The 15,380-nt window shown below is 39.1% G+C and overlaps 1 protein-coding gene across 1 annotated transcript; it reads left to right on the top strand.

The window, feature by feature from the left end:
* The first annotated feature begins 1,056 nt into the window (after positions 1-1,056).
* LOC139732623 (uncharacterized) lies at positions 1,057-14,434 on the top strand. Its single transcript, XM_071643480.1, has 4 exons — positions 1,057-1,641; positions 1,817-2,048; positions 9,542-9,711; positions 12,578-14,434. Exons 1-4 carry the CDS (start codon positions 1,057-1,059, stop codon positions 14,432-14,434), a joined length of 2,844 nt encoding a protein of 947 aa, XP_071499581.1.
* Positions 14,435-15,380: the final 946 nt, after the last annotated feature.

The raw sequence follows: 15,380 nt of genomic DNA, 5'->3' as shown, positions 1-15,380 counted from the left end.
CTCGCTACTATAAATATAACTTATAAGGTCACGATTAAATGAATCATCAATCCATCAGATGCTCGAATCACCACGTTATATTTTGTGAGCGTATCGTAATGCAACTCTTTGTTGTTCTACTTATACTCCTTCAGGGAATTAGCAAGTAACACCTTAATTTATCCTAAGTTGCACCATCCTATAGCCGGCTCACCGGACAACTAGTTCATGTGATCTCCTCCATTCAAAGGAACACAGAAAAATAAGATTCATTTGGCCGTGATATGTTATGATAGGGTGTGTACAGTTCTGTTTGAGGTGAGGATTTAGCTTGTGACGTTTTGCGAGATATTCAGAAACCACTCTTTGAAATGTCAAAGAGCATGCAATTCTAAGGGGTATATCAAAAGTTTATTATTTTGAAAATCGATTTTGAAATGGCTGAGGTATCGAAAAACAAGGTGAACAAAGAAATCCTAATAAAAGGCGTGGCCTGTCGCCATTTATCATTATCACTTTTTTTTTGATATCTCAGCCATTTGAAAAACCAATTTTCATCAAATAAACGTTGAACCTTCTGAATATTACATGATCTTTCATATTTCATAAGAGATTTCTCATGATCTCACTTGGAATTTTCGAAACATTAATCTCCACCTCAACCAGTATACTGTACAGTCCCTTTCGCAAGCTGTGTCCTACTGTCAGGACTGCGGGGAAAACATGTGTGTATCCTGTGAGAAAGACCATTCTGTGTGGCAAAGGTTCTCCAACCACGTAGTGGTGGCCACGAGTGGAGTGCTCTCGGGAAAAGTTCCGCTAAAGAGGAGACGGAAGTGTAAGAAACATCCTAACGATGATGAGGAGTGTTTTTGTATCGGATGTCGGGAGTATGTCTGCTTGAGATGCGGGATGTTAGTGCACTTACAAGCAGGGCATCAGATCGAAGAGGCAGCTATCCATGAGGGGAAATTTATGGAAAATATCAATGAGTTACGAGAAAGGGCAAAATCAAAGAAAACAACCGTCGAAAATCATATTGATTTCATAGAAACACAGCGCAATGAAATAGCAAACATGATGAGAAAACTCAATGATAACATCGACAAGGCGTACGAGGAATACATGCAACTATTGTCAGCCAGAAGGGAGACCCTGAAATGTCAAGTGAAACGATTGTCTAAAAAATTCGAGAAGGAATTACAAATCATGGAGGAAGTGAGTCACCAAACAATTCATCAAATGAAAGCTATGGAAGAGCTGGTAACTAACGGTATGAAGGTACCACTAGACAAAGACGCCTTGATTGCACACGGCACGTTGTGTGAGGACTTGAAGAGCTTTCTGGGACGAGATGATCCTGACGACCAATCACCGAGAGGTGTGGCAGAACAAGCTCAGAAGATTTCATTCAGTAAACACGTGAAGGTCAATGAACTTCATCTTGGAGAGCTGGAAGGTTACACGTGGGATGTCAAAGCAGACGAAGAGCTCCCTGACAACAGAATGAACTGTATAACTCGTGCACCAGACGGTAAGATGGCGGTGGGATCCGGTCAAGGCGGAATCCATCTCTACTCCCCTGATGGCGAGTTACAGCAGACCGTGCTGAAGGATGTCAATGTCAGGAGAACTGGATTCCTGTCTGATGGTCGAAGTGTTGTACGTGATATAAAAAACGGGATGTCACTGTATACACTCCAAAATGGGAGAAGACGTCACTTTCGAGACGATGAGTGATGATGAAGGAGGGTCTGGTGGTCTCACTGTGGATAGAGATGATAATATCTATGTGAGTTATATTGAGCTCAAAAAGATCCATGTATTTACCCCACAGGGTGGTAAGGCAGTCAGGGAAATAATGTGCGATGGTTATACACCTTGGCAATTATTCTTCTTTCCGTCAACGGGGAAACTGATGGTAGCTGACGATAGAGCTGTCGTGTGCCCTGATGGTAAGGGGAAGAAGGGGAATGTCTTGAAGAAGAAGGGTATGGATCCCTACCCAGCTGTTTGTCAAGATGATTCGGTCATTGTAGCCTGGGTGAAGTACGAAGAGGGTCTCGTCAGTATCGATCGATACACGAGAGATTTGGAGTACATACACAATCTCATCACTGAATTCAAAACACAAAAAGCAGAAAGATCTTGGTACTATCTACAAGATTTTGAGAGTGGTGAGATAGGTTTCTGCACTCCAGAGAGACTTTACATTTTTTATGCAATGTAATGTGAAATGTGATGATTTCGTTCTGCAGTAGCACGTTAGGGAAAAAAAAGTTCTTCCGTGGGATAGTCTAAGTGAGTGTACAATAAACATGAAGTTTAGAAGTATGATAATGGACTGCACATGCTTGTGCCACGTCTACTCATTATGAACATCCATACACTCGTCTTGACCATTCCAAAAGAAAACCGAAACAGGGTTTTGCGATATCAGTGCTCCAACTGATACAACATTATGGGAGGGTGAACGCTCTTCACATAAAATCAGTTAAAAAGTTGATATTTTGCCTCTACTGCAAGTATTAAAGTGGTTTGGGGGAATTCTTGTATGTTGTGAGGTACATGACTTCTGCAGCGTAGACCTACATTTCTATGAATTGGTAACAAAGTCTATATATTCAGTACTTTAGGTATAAGTGTATAATTTTCCAATGCAAAGTCATTTTATAAAAAGTTGACAATGCCAATAGCTTTTATGGTCTATGGATCATGGATTTTGTCGGTGTAATCTGTTTCTACATCAAAGTATTCTGTCTGTGGTAGCTCTTTTTTGTGTGTATGTGTGTGTAAGTAGTATCTACCCCGTCCTTCAGCGTGCTGTAAACACAAAGCATATAATATCTGTAAATGTCATCACAGTTTACTCTAGGTTGTACTTTGAATATCTGAAGACTGACCGTGACTGAGCAATCATAGTCAAGTCACAGTATTAGGTTTTGTAGCTCCACGGGTGTCAGTCTCGTGGGCCTTCTTTGCCTAGTGTCGGTGTCCTGAGCCTCTTTCGCGTATAGTGTCTGTCTCGTTGTTCGCGAAGGGTGGGATTTCACGGAGCACGCGAACGATTTGCGAAGGACGCGAATGACAAAATCCAACATTCGGAAAAGTTTTTCTCCGAATGTTTTCCGACAATGAAGCCGAAAACTATTCTTGCGCAATTTGTGCGAACTTTCCACGACGTATGTGCGAATGTCGTGTGTATCATTGCTAAAGTACAGCATGTTACGTTCACGAAGAACACGCGACGGAAATGCGAACAACGAAACATTTTCAATAATCATGGGAGAAAATGTACCCAAGGAGAGGTGGAAGCTGTCTTGAGTTGATTTTTTTTTCTTTCTTCTATTTCTCCTTTCTTTTTCTCTCATTTCTCTATCGTGTGCTTGCCTACATTTTTTTTCCTAGGACGTATCTCCACTAGTAAAGCATTTGATCTTTTTTATTTTTTTGCAGTTCCTCCAGCACATAATCTCTATACTTCAAATGAAATTTTACATACTTTAGATTAATTTCAAGTGTATTCTGCGATTTTTCACAAACATTTCTTTCTCTGTGCTAGTCTTTAATTTCTTTTGTTACTATAGTTGTTAATAATTGTTTGATGTTTAGGTGTATGCTACGATTTTTATTTGTAGAAAACGTATAGGTCATACATCCCCCAAACGCGCGCTAAACGTTCGCGAGAATGTCTCAAAAGGTACGCGAACAGTTTGCGATTACGTCGTAAAATGATCGGAAAAACTTCGCAGATTTCGCGTAACATACGCGAGACATTCTCCAAAGGGTGGGATTTCACGGAGCACGCGAACGATTTGCGAATGACGCGAATGGCAAAATCCAGCATTCGCATTTTAGTCTGCAAAAGATCGCCAAACAAACGTGAGGGTTCGGAAGCGTCGTCAATTGTTCGCGAATGTCGTTTTTACTTCGGCGAGAATTTCTAAAAAATTTGATTTTTTTTTGCGAACCTTTTCCGCACACTTAGTCGGGATTTGCTCGTGAAATGTTCTCGAAAGTGTCTTTAAAGCTTCGTCATATGCGCAAGACATTCGCAAGACACGCGCGATGTTCGCAAAATGTTCGTGAAACCGCAAACAGACTCCGAAACTTCGGAGAATGTCTCGCGTATGTTACCATGGTTACGCGAAATCTGCGAAGTTTTTCCGATCATTTTACGACGTAATCGCAAACTGTTCGCGTACCTTTTGAGACATTCTCGCGAACGTTTAGCGCACGTTTGGGGGATGTATGCCCTGTACGTTTTCTACAAATAAAAATCGTAGCATACATCTAAACATCAAACAATTATTAACAACTATAGTAACAAAAGAAATTAAAGACTAGCAAAGAGAAAGAATATTTGATATACAAAAAAAAATCGCAGAATACACTTAAAATCAATCTTAAGTATGTAAATTTCATTTGAACTATAGAGATTATGTGTTGGAGGAACTGCAAAAAAAATCACATGCTTTACTAGTGGAGATACGTCCTAGGGGGAAAAAATGTAGGCAAACACACGATAGAGAAATGAGAGAAAAAGAAAGGAGAAATACAGGAAAGAAAAAAAATTCAACTCAAGAAAGCTGTTTTGAGTTGATTTTTTTTTTCATGCTTCCACCTCTCCTTGCTACATTTTCTCCCATGATTATTGAAAATGTTTCGTTGTTCGCATTTCCGTCGCGTGTTCTTCGTGTACGTAACATGCTGTACTTTAGGCAATGATACACACGACAATCGCACATACGTCGTGGGAACTTCGCACAAATTGCGCAAGAATAGTTTTCGGCTTCATTGTCGGAACACATTCGGAGAAAAACTTTTCCGAATGTTGGATTTTGTCATTCGCATCCTTCGCAAATCGTTCGCGTGCTTCGTGAAATCCCACCCAAAGTTTCGGAGTCTGTTTGGGGTTTAACGAACATTTTGCGAACATCTCGCGTGTCTTGCGAAGGTCTTGCGCATATATGACGAGGCTTTAAAGACACTTTCGAGAACAATTCACGAGCAAATCACGACCAAGTGTGCGGAAAAGGTTCGCAGAAAATTTCAAACTTTTTTGAAATTCTCGCCGAAGTAAAAACGACATTCGCGAACAATTGACGACGCTTCCGAACCCTCACGTTCGTTTGGCGATCTTTTGCAGACCAAAATGCGAACGCTGGATTTTGCCATTCGCGTCCTTCGCAAATCGTTCGCGTGCCCCGTGAAATCCCACCCTTAGTGTCGGTCTCGTGATCCTTTTCAGTGTATGGTGTCGGTCTCGTGATCCTTAGTGTCAGTCTCGTGGGCATTTAATAGCGTTGTGTTGGTTTCGTGGGCCTTTCGTGCGTAGTGTCGAACTTATGGACTGTATAACTCGTGATGGGCTTACTTAACTTGATGTCGAACTCATTGGCTTTATTTACTTACTGTTGAACTCGTGGGCTTATAATTAGTAGGTAGTATGACTTGTGAGCTGTATAACTCGTGGGCTGTATGACTCGTGGGTGTTGGTCTTGTGACGTGTACACTGCTTTACTTATACAAGACATTACCGAAATGCAATGCGGTGAGAAAACGCGGACACGCACACACACACACACACACACACACACACAAATATGTTTGTTTGATGAATTGCTACATAAGTGTCAGTTTCATGTATACCTAAAATTAACCCGTAAACAAATTGACATATGATTACAAGCTGAAACTGTGATAAAGAAGAGAAGTGAGTAAATACGGAAACCGAAAAACTTGACAGGACTGGGCCATAAAAATTAGTATAAATAAATTTAGGCAAAAACCCGCATATTACTGTTTGTGCAAATCCTTCCTGCAGTTCACTCTGATACAAAGCAAGTTGTAATATATATATTAATCTTCAATTTCTTTTGACATTGGGAGAATGAGGTTTCAATTTACATCGTGATTATTTCTTTCGTCTGCATGTTTCATTATTTTCATTTGGTGGATGCTATATTGCGTTAATCATCAGTAGGAATAAAGTTCTTGGATCAGCTCTAGCCATCTATTTGTCAAGGTTATTACCCTCAAATGCTTCTGTGATTGTTTCCCTGTCTTCCTGAAAGATACGCCTGTATCTCATTCGTGCTGCCATGACTGGACATAAGAAAGTGAAGTGAATCTATGGTACTGGTGCATGCATAGTTCTGATAACATGTATGAAAGAAGCTGGGCGTTATAGAACAACAAACTTGAGTTATTTAGAGTCAAAGATACCTTTACTATACATGTATACTTATCAGTGTGTGCATGAAACAAAAATTCACATTTAAATATTTATAAATCACGGTTCTCACCTTTTCAAAATAGAAATAACATCACGGTAATTTGAATGAACATGTTTGGAATTTGAATGCCCATACGCGAAATTGAATGACTGAAATGCATTTTCCGCCAGTGCTGGCGAATTTGAATGACTGAAGAGCACGTGCCAATTTGAATGCCCGTTTTACGAATTCGGAAGGCACATGTGCGAATTTCATTGATCGAAATGCTAAATTGCACGAACAAGTTGAAATTTTGAATGACAGAATGAGTAGTGACGAGGATTTTTGCTAAATTGAATGAACCTTTTATCAAATGGACTGACAAAAGTGCGAAATTGGCAGGGAAAACCTATATTATTTCAAGTCTGGTACACGTTGGCATGCAGGCTAACTAAAATAATCAAGTTACTAATCAGTTTACCTTTGGTAATAATTTCCTTGATTTGACCGAAGAGGAGACAAACTGAACAATAATTCGTTTTCTTGTTGAATCAGATTATTTTGTTATGACTGTATTCATGTGTTAGTCTGTTTAATAATGCATTACGGAAGATCATTATTTTCCAATACGAAGTTGCTATTGTTTTGATTAGCTAGAGATGTGAGATGTATAATTGTTGTTTTGTGCAGGAGCCATTATGCTTGGGTAGAAGAGAGTAGTTTAGAGAATTTTATAAGATTTGGGATATGATCAAACTGGTGACGCTCCAAACAAAATAACTTTGTGTCTCACATTTTTCCCCTTTTTAATCGTTCCCTCTCTCTCATCTTCATTTTCTATTTCATCCACATTATTTTCTATCTGATGATGTTTCTTGCTGTCCGATGTCTGCATTAGATCATTTCCCTTTTGTGACGTATTGAATTACTGACGTCACTTTTGTTGTAACGGAGGAGTCTGAGGTGATGCATTTATAGTTCAAAATGGAATGATCGAGAAGTAGTATAATATAACCCATGCATACTTAGAAATCTGAAGTTAACTGAAATGCCTTGATAGTTATTCATAACGTAGCATTAAAATGTATTAGATATGTATTTGATTGATAATCATTATATAACCAAGTTTGATTAATAATCATTGTATAACCAAGATGTATGTATAATTGTTTTACTATGTTTGGGGTGCATGAACCCTACAACCATTGCTTCTTCAGCATTCCTCGTCCCTATCTTCTGCATTTTCTAAACTTCAGAATGCTTTTGTGCTTTTTCTTTTTCACAATTTTGGTTGTATATCCATAAATTTCATTTATCACGTTTTGTAATGTTGACATATACTGTATGTACTTATCTTCTGTGAAAAAATCGTATTTACAAGTTTTGTTGAAGATGGAAAAATGAATGAATGAATGAAAGTCGGCATGGTAGAACTGTGAGACTGCAATATTTCGCCCAGTCATTAAGCTGTCATAGCTAAGAAAATGTAATTTTCTTCAAAAATATGTATCTTTGAGGATGTTCAGGTCATGTTAACCAACTATTATTACACAAAATATCATCTTGTCATTAGAATATATCACGTTAGTTTACTTTGGCATAGTAAAGCATTCAAATTCTACATCATAATTGTCATTCTTGTACAGTCCTGTACAACACTCTTTACGCTCGTGCATAACAATGCATAACAAGATCATTACGCTATTGTTAGACGTCTGTACACCAGTACTCCGATTGAAAATGAATGCTGAAATAATTTACATTCTTCTTTTGAAAATTTTTGTATAACCGAAATTTCAGTGTTTCTTTATAATTGATTCCCCTCATTGTAACATTGTGAAATCTGACCATCCATCTACCGCGTTACATTATATACCATTTTGTAATCTCCTCTGTACTCTCGGTACAATGTATCCCCCTCCCATCTCTACATGAAGTGAAACAGTCGAGGGTTCAGCATTTCACCCGCTGTAACTTTAATCAAACGATAATAAGCATTAATCTGCACCCAAATAACTTGTTATAATCGTCTGTTCATACTATACTCTGTGGCTCTTCTGGATATACAATTTGTATGTTTATTCTTGTTGTATGCTTCAATCCGATTTTGACAATGTTCTACTTTCCGGTGTTTGTCTTTGATGTGTCGTGGCAAAAGTTCATTAAATCACTAAAACGTTTTGAGAACTTTGTTTCCATGTATCCGTGCGTGTGTGTGTGTTTGTGTGTGTATGTGTGTGTATTTATGTGTAAAACCGAGTTCCCGTGTATTCTTAAGGGTTAATGTTCGTAGGCATGGTAGGTGTGTTTGTGCTTGCTGCTTGAGTGAAATTATGAGTGGATTTAGTAATCTTCACAGAAAAAAAAATTCTTGAGAGAGATGCGCTGGAATTTTTGGTGTGAACTTGCGAGGCAACAATGGAATGTTGTAAGGAGAAAATGAAAATATAACAAAGAAAGATAAAGATAAATTAGGATACATTTATACACATGGCGGAAATACGTTATTCTATCAAAAAGACAAAACTGTCAAACGATATTGAGACACACAATCCATTTGCATAAAGAAGAAAGACGTTTTCATCTTCCTTCACACTAAATCGATAGTGAAAAACCCCCTGTTTGACATATTTTACAACAAGTGTCTCTTACTCTGACCAAAAAAAAAAATCCTTTTACCTCCTTAAGTAGTCAACTTAAACGAACAAATACTACATATTCAATGCAACCAAGCAAGAATTAAATAAACTGCGTCATTAAAACGTTCTCTTTGTTTTTTCGAAACCTAGATTTGGATCACAAAGACACGTTGAATGCAAATTAGATGAGATGATGTCATGGTGATGTTACAAATTTTCCACTAGTTGGTACATTAATATTGTGGATTTTTGCTTTGTTTTGTTTTGTTTTGTTTTTTGCCGTACAACACGTCAAGTAGCAAAAAAGAAATAGTAAAGTAAGCTTGATTGCACCTCTACAATATGTTTAGCCGGCTGACATTAGACCATTCTTTTGTTGCAAAAACCAATCAATTCACGTATAATATCCAAAGGAAAGTCAGTGGAGGTTTATATGCCTCATATCATTACGTCATCAAAGTTTTGAAATATTACATATTGTATAACCGTTAGAGCTTAGTTCATTCACATTTTGCATTGACGCGATGATCATTCCGAAATATAGTTTCCCTAGGTTTTAGTCAACTCTGCAATTGTCGACCTTTCAGAGAGGAACAATCCATTGTTCCGAAGTTAAATCATATCCTTGCACAAACCGGAATCTTTGCGAAACCAATCCAACTCCGGCATGGCTGATTCTTCATGCACTTTCGCTTTTCCCCCAAGTCTCGACGTCCGTTCCTACCAAAGGCCTTCATCGTCGACGTCCGACCGTGTTAACCGAAGAGCAGCTCGAGAGGCTGAAGGCTGAATTCGACATCGACCGATATCCCGACATCGTTTCCAGAGAGAAACTGGCTGCTGCTCTGGTCCTCGATGAAGACAGGTTACAAAATGTAATATCAAAAAAAAAGAGAAAAAAAAAGGAGAAAAAAAAAACCCTCCACAGGATCTGAATATCAAAATCTTTCTACATCAGCAGAACATCTTGGCTCTTTGATCGAGGTTTTTTTTTCCTCAGATTTCAAAATATCACAACAGAAGGATAAATGACAGAATTTTCTAAATAATCAAATGTCTTACTTTACTCAGATTCTCTTCGAAGTGATACTTTAACATGACAACATTTGTTAACATCTTACTCATAAAAAAAAAACACCTCATCTCAGCTCAATGTCGCGTGAACAGGTCCCTGGACAAGGCGAAATTCAGTTGTGAGCTGTGATTTTCAGATAGGTGCATAGTGTTTGAGAATTGAGGTGTGGGGAAAACCTGTTTCTATAAATAGATGTTCGCAGTATAAAGGTCAGGGTAAATATAGTCAACCGTTGATAGTCATTACACTGAACCGCCCGACCATTTTGTCAGTGCTTCGCAATATTTCCAAAAAACTAGTTCTTTGCATTTTGTTTTGGGTCTTAAAAGTAACATTCAATCTATTTCGTGATCACACCTTTCCTCGTGCTGAACAGACAACAGGTTGTAATTCGATACATGCCTACATGTACTTCGGAGCCAGACATAATTTAGAAATATTGAACCCGGAAATACAGCAAACTTGGTAAGCGTGCATACGAAAAGATACTAACACAATCATGCATGTTATATTTGTGCCCGCGACACGTAGTTTACAAACAATGTATGTCTAACAAAATAACTATAAGCTTGAAACAGATTCTGCCTTGTTTGTTCAGTCAACATGTCTGTTATGACTTTGCTGCTTTTGTTCAACATGTTTTACCCCATAACCTGTGTCAATATTAGATTTTGTTTTCTTTTTTGATTGGTTTTATTTTCTTCACCAAAATACAAAATAGAAATCAAATTTCTTATCTGTGATATCACAGAAAGCGTTATTATACAGATTGACATGATTCGAAGAAAGAAAACATATGCTTACATTAATTCTTAATACGAAGTAGGGTCCTATACATTGTATTACCAATTTGCGAATAGCTAGAGAAATTATGCAGAAGAATGACTGCCAGTATATAAGTGGATGCTTGAACACATGGCAGCCCAGAAAACCTATATGGGGGAGGGGAGGGGTGGTCAGGTGTTGAGCAATTTTGTGATATTAATGATAGCACTCCAAACAGAACAACTGGCATATATAGCCTGATATAGTATAATGCTTTTTGAATAGAGATATCAATCGTTATATCTGTTGGAAATAAATCAACATCTGAGAACTTTATCACAAATAAATATAAATAGATTAGTTTGTCAATTACTAGACACTAGACATGACTAGAATAAGATACATGTCAGACGTCTTTAGGACTTTCCTGTTCGATGTATTAACAATGGTCTGCGCAATCACTCATTAATTTTCATGACTTCAAAAGTTAGAAACAAAAGAGAGAGGTGGCTAGTCGTGCTTGTAATTATAATCTTTTGAACTCGGTTTTAGGGTCTGCAGGTAAGGGACATTGAATACGCAAAGAGCGTTTGTTGTGACTGTGCAGCTAACTGCTTCATCAAATAATAATAATAATAGACATATTCCCTTCCCTAAAATGCATTTCTGTGTCCCCAAAAGTTGCTAACATGATAACAAAATTTTAGGAACATCAGCAGAGCTGGTAAGGTTGTAGACTACATGGCCACAGCAGTTATGTAAATATGCTTGCAAAGGGTAAATAAAGATGTTGATTGAGTTACAACACCTCAGAATGTTCATATTTTATAAACTTTATGGCGATGTAAGCCTCCTCTTCACTCCTTTTGCATATATACAGCTATGCGAAATCATTGAGTCTCATTTCTTGTAATAAGAGAAATATAGCGTAAGAAAATATGTAGTCATATAATGCGGTTTTATTTTATGAAAGAATTGTTGGAAATGAAGGGGACTGCTGAAAAGCAGTCCCTTGATTAAGAGAGTCACCCCTCCATTAGCTGCTTGATTCAACCCATCATATATTTTTCTAATACAGTCAAACCTATTTATAGCGGCCACCCAAGGGAAACGACAAGAGTGGCCGTTATAGACAGGTGGCCGCTAAAGACAGGTTATCCGTTTCGTTTGCCGACATGTACATGTATCGTTGTTGAATATATCTGTAAGTACTTACATGTACCTGTTGAACGACGTGTTGAACAATGCCGGTGTTTATGAAAAAATTGTTGCACAGTAAATAGCATGCGTACAGTCGTGAAAAAGATTTACGCTAGTGTGATATTATGACTGAATGAGTGATGAATAACAGCGGAGGCGATCACTGAACGTTACCCATGAATGACTGACACGGCTAAAAAGCAGAAAAACACGCTGAATATATCGGCTCGGCTACGGCTCCATCGGGTCTGTGGCGGGCCGCTATAATAGACAGGTTAAAATCTTCTGCGGGAACAAAATTTGTGGCCGCTGGCCGCGTTAGACAGGTGGCTGCTATACACAGGGACTTTAACAGGGCTTTTCTCTCGGGGGATTTTTCAGTGACCGCTATAGACAGGTGGCCGCTAAGGCAGGTTTGGCAGTACTCATTTAGGGAACTAACAAGATACAACTGATTTTATTGTAAGTTGCAGTATCATGATAGGCTCACCGGACAATTAGTTAATGTGATCTCCTCCACTCAAATAATCTATTATTCACACACGTCTCTTAAATTGTGCTTCATTACTTCGTCCGATTTTAAGAATGCAAACATTCCAACACCACGGTCCATTGAATTTCCCTTCTTTATTTTGGTAAATGATGATATCATATTTCTGCTCGTACTCGTCAATGCGTTTCATTCTTTTGCTAACACACAGAAAGACACCATGGCAACGTTTCATCAAATCAGCAGCCAGAATCTGGAGTGTCCTATCTGTCTGGCACTATTCAACCAACCCAAATCACTGGCATGTTCTCACACCTTCTGCAAAGACTGTTTGGAATGCATCTCTCAAACTCAGCCCAACCAACAAGCTATAACATGTCCTGTATGCAGAAAAGAAACGCCCCTACCCAGTGGAGATGTGAGTAAGTTACAAACAATCGTACCCCTGAATTCTCTAGTGGAAGAAGTTAAAGCAAAGAGCCCAATATGCACAGTTTGTGAGAAGGACGAAAAGTTGCCAGCTGTGTCCTTCTGTCAGGACTGTGGGAAATATATGTGTAAATCGTGTGAGAAAACACACTCTATCTGGAAACCGGTCTCCAACCACGAAGTAGTGCCCATTAGCGAGGTGCTCTCCGGAAAAATTTCGCTTAAGAGGAGACGGAAGTGTAAGAAACATCCTAACGATGATGAGGAGTGTTTCTGTATCGGATGTCGGGAGTACGTCTGCTGTAAGTGCGGGATGTTAAGACACTTACAAGCAGGGCATCAGATTGAAGAGGCAGCTATCCACGAGGAGAAATTGATAGAAAATATCAAGAAGTTACAAGAAAGGGCAAAATCAAAGAAAACAACCATTGTAAATTATATTGATTTCATAGAGACACAACGAAATGAAATAACAAACATGATGAGAAGACTCAATGATGACATCGACAAGACGTACGAAGAATACATGCAACTATTGTCAGCCAGAAGAGAGGCCCTGAAATGTCAAGTGAAACGATTGTCTGAAAATTTGGAGAAGGAATTACAAGTCATGGAGGAAGAGAGTCACCAAACAATTCGTTGTATGACCGCTATGGAAGAGCTGGTAGCTAACGGTGTGAAGGTACCACTAGAGAAAGACGCCTTGTTTGCACACGACACGCTGTGTGAGAACTTGAAGACCTTTCTGGGACGAGATGATCCTGACGATCAATCAACGAGAGGTGTGACAAAACGAGCTCAGAAGATTTCATTTAGTAAATACGTGCAGGTCAATGAACTTTATCTTGGAGAACTAGAAGGTTGCACGTGGGATGTCAAAGCAGACGTAGAGCTCCCGACCGAAAATAGCATGAACTGTATGACTAGTACACCAGACGGTAAGATGGCGGTGGGTTCGCATTTTGGCGGAATCCATCTCTACTCCACTGATGGCGAGTTACAGCAGACCGTGCTGAAGGATGTCAGTATCCGTGAACTTGGATTCCTGTCTGATGGTCGAAGTGTTGTACGTGATACAAACGAAAAGATGTCACTCTACACTCGACAGTGGGAGAAACTTGATGTCATGTTCGAAACAATGCGTTATGATGAAGGAGGGGTAGGTGGTCTCACTGTGGATAGAGATGACACTATCCATTTCAGTTATAGGAAGCCTAGAATGATGCAAGTATTTACCCCACATGGTGGTAAAGCAGTCAGGGTAATAATGTGTGGTGGATATACACCTCTGCTATTATTCTCCTTTCACACCATGGGGAAACTGATACTGAGAGATCTATCAACTGTCGTCTGCCTTGATGGTAACGGGAAGAAGGAGAATGTCTTGGAGAAGGAGGGTATGTTTGTCTACCCAGCTGTTTGTAGAGATGATTCTGTCATTGTAGCCTGGGTGAAGCACGAGGAGGGTCTCGTCAGTATCGATCGATACACGAGAGATTTGGAGTACTTGCACAATATCATCACCGATTTCAAAATACAGAAACCAAAGAAAAGAAATTGGTACTATCTACAGGTGTTTGAGAGTGGTGAGATAGCTTTCAGCACTGAAGATAGACTCTACATATTTGATATATTGTGAAATGTGATACACGATTTTTTCATGCAATAGCATGTAAGATAAGTGGATTCTTTGCTGGGATACTGTGAGTGAGTGGAATATTGTAATAAATCAAATTTACATATAAGACTGAACATGCATGTGCCGTGCCTGCTCACAGGAATATTCATACACTTGTAATGATTATTATTGGATGATTGACCATTCCAAAAGTAAAATAGGGTCAGTTACAACATTTTGTTGTGTGATATTAGTACTCTAAATGATACGACACTATTTGGAGGAAAATGCTCTTCATATAAAATTAGTAAAATGCTAATACCTACTGCAAGTACCAACATTTTTTTGGAAGTATTGTAATGACGCGGGTACAAAACCCCTGAGGCGTAAGTCTCTGAATGGGTATTACAGCCTACTTTCAGCGTATGTATAATATTCCATGATTATAAATGTCATAAATTGATTGACAATGGCGATAGTTATGTTCCATGAATCATGGATTTTGTCGGTGCAAGCTGTTTTTCTATCAAAGGTATTACACTATTCGGTATTATTTTTTAAATCTAAAGTGGTAAATACGTCACTACATCGTGATGAGTTTTAAATGCGAAATGGGGCACTTGCAGCGTGATGACGCACGACAAGACTTAGAGCAGGGAGGTGGAAGATCCTCTTTCCTCTCTTTCCACCTCCCTGCTTAAAGGGCTTTTTACACTTGTAAAATTTTGCTTAGCCCCGGACCAACGGTGGGGCTAAGGGGGGGGGGGGGGCCTTAGCCCCACCGTTGGTACGGGACTATCCTTAGCCCACTTTCTGTTTACACTCGTTTTTGCCAAAGTGGGCTAGCCCCACCGATAGTACGGTACTATCTGGCCCTGCAAAATAGCAGGGGTTAGCACCGCAATTGCGGTGCCAACGAAGTGAGTGTAAACAGAACGAAAAAATAATCCTGGGCTAAGCGACGGAG

Source organism: Diadema antillarum, unplaced genomic scaffold, assembly GCF_040938485.1.
Source record: "Diadema antillarum isolate AM-2024a unplaced genomic scaffold, OU_Dant_1.0 seq00000441_RagTag, whole genome shotgun sequence".
NCBI lineage: Eukaryota > Metazoa > Echinodermata > Echinoidea > Diadematoida > Diadematidae > Diadema > Diadema antillarum.
Note: the sequence above shows the minus strand (reverse complement) of the source record. Positions and strands in the feature narration are given on the sequence as shown.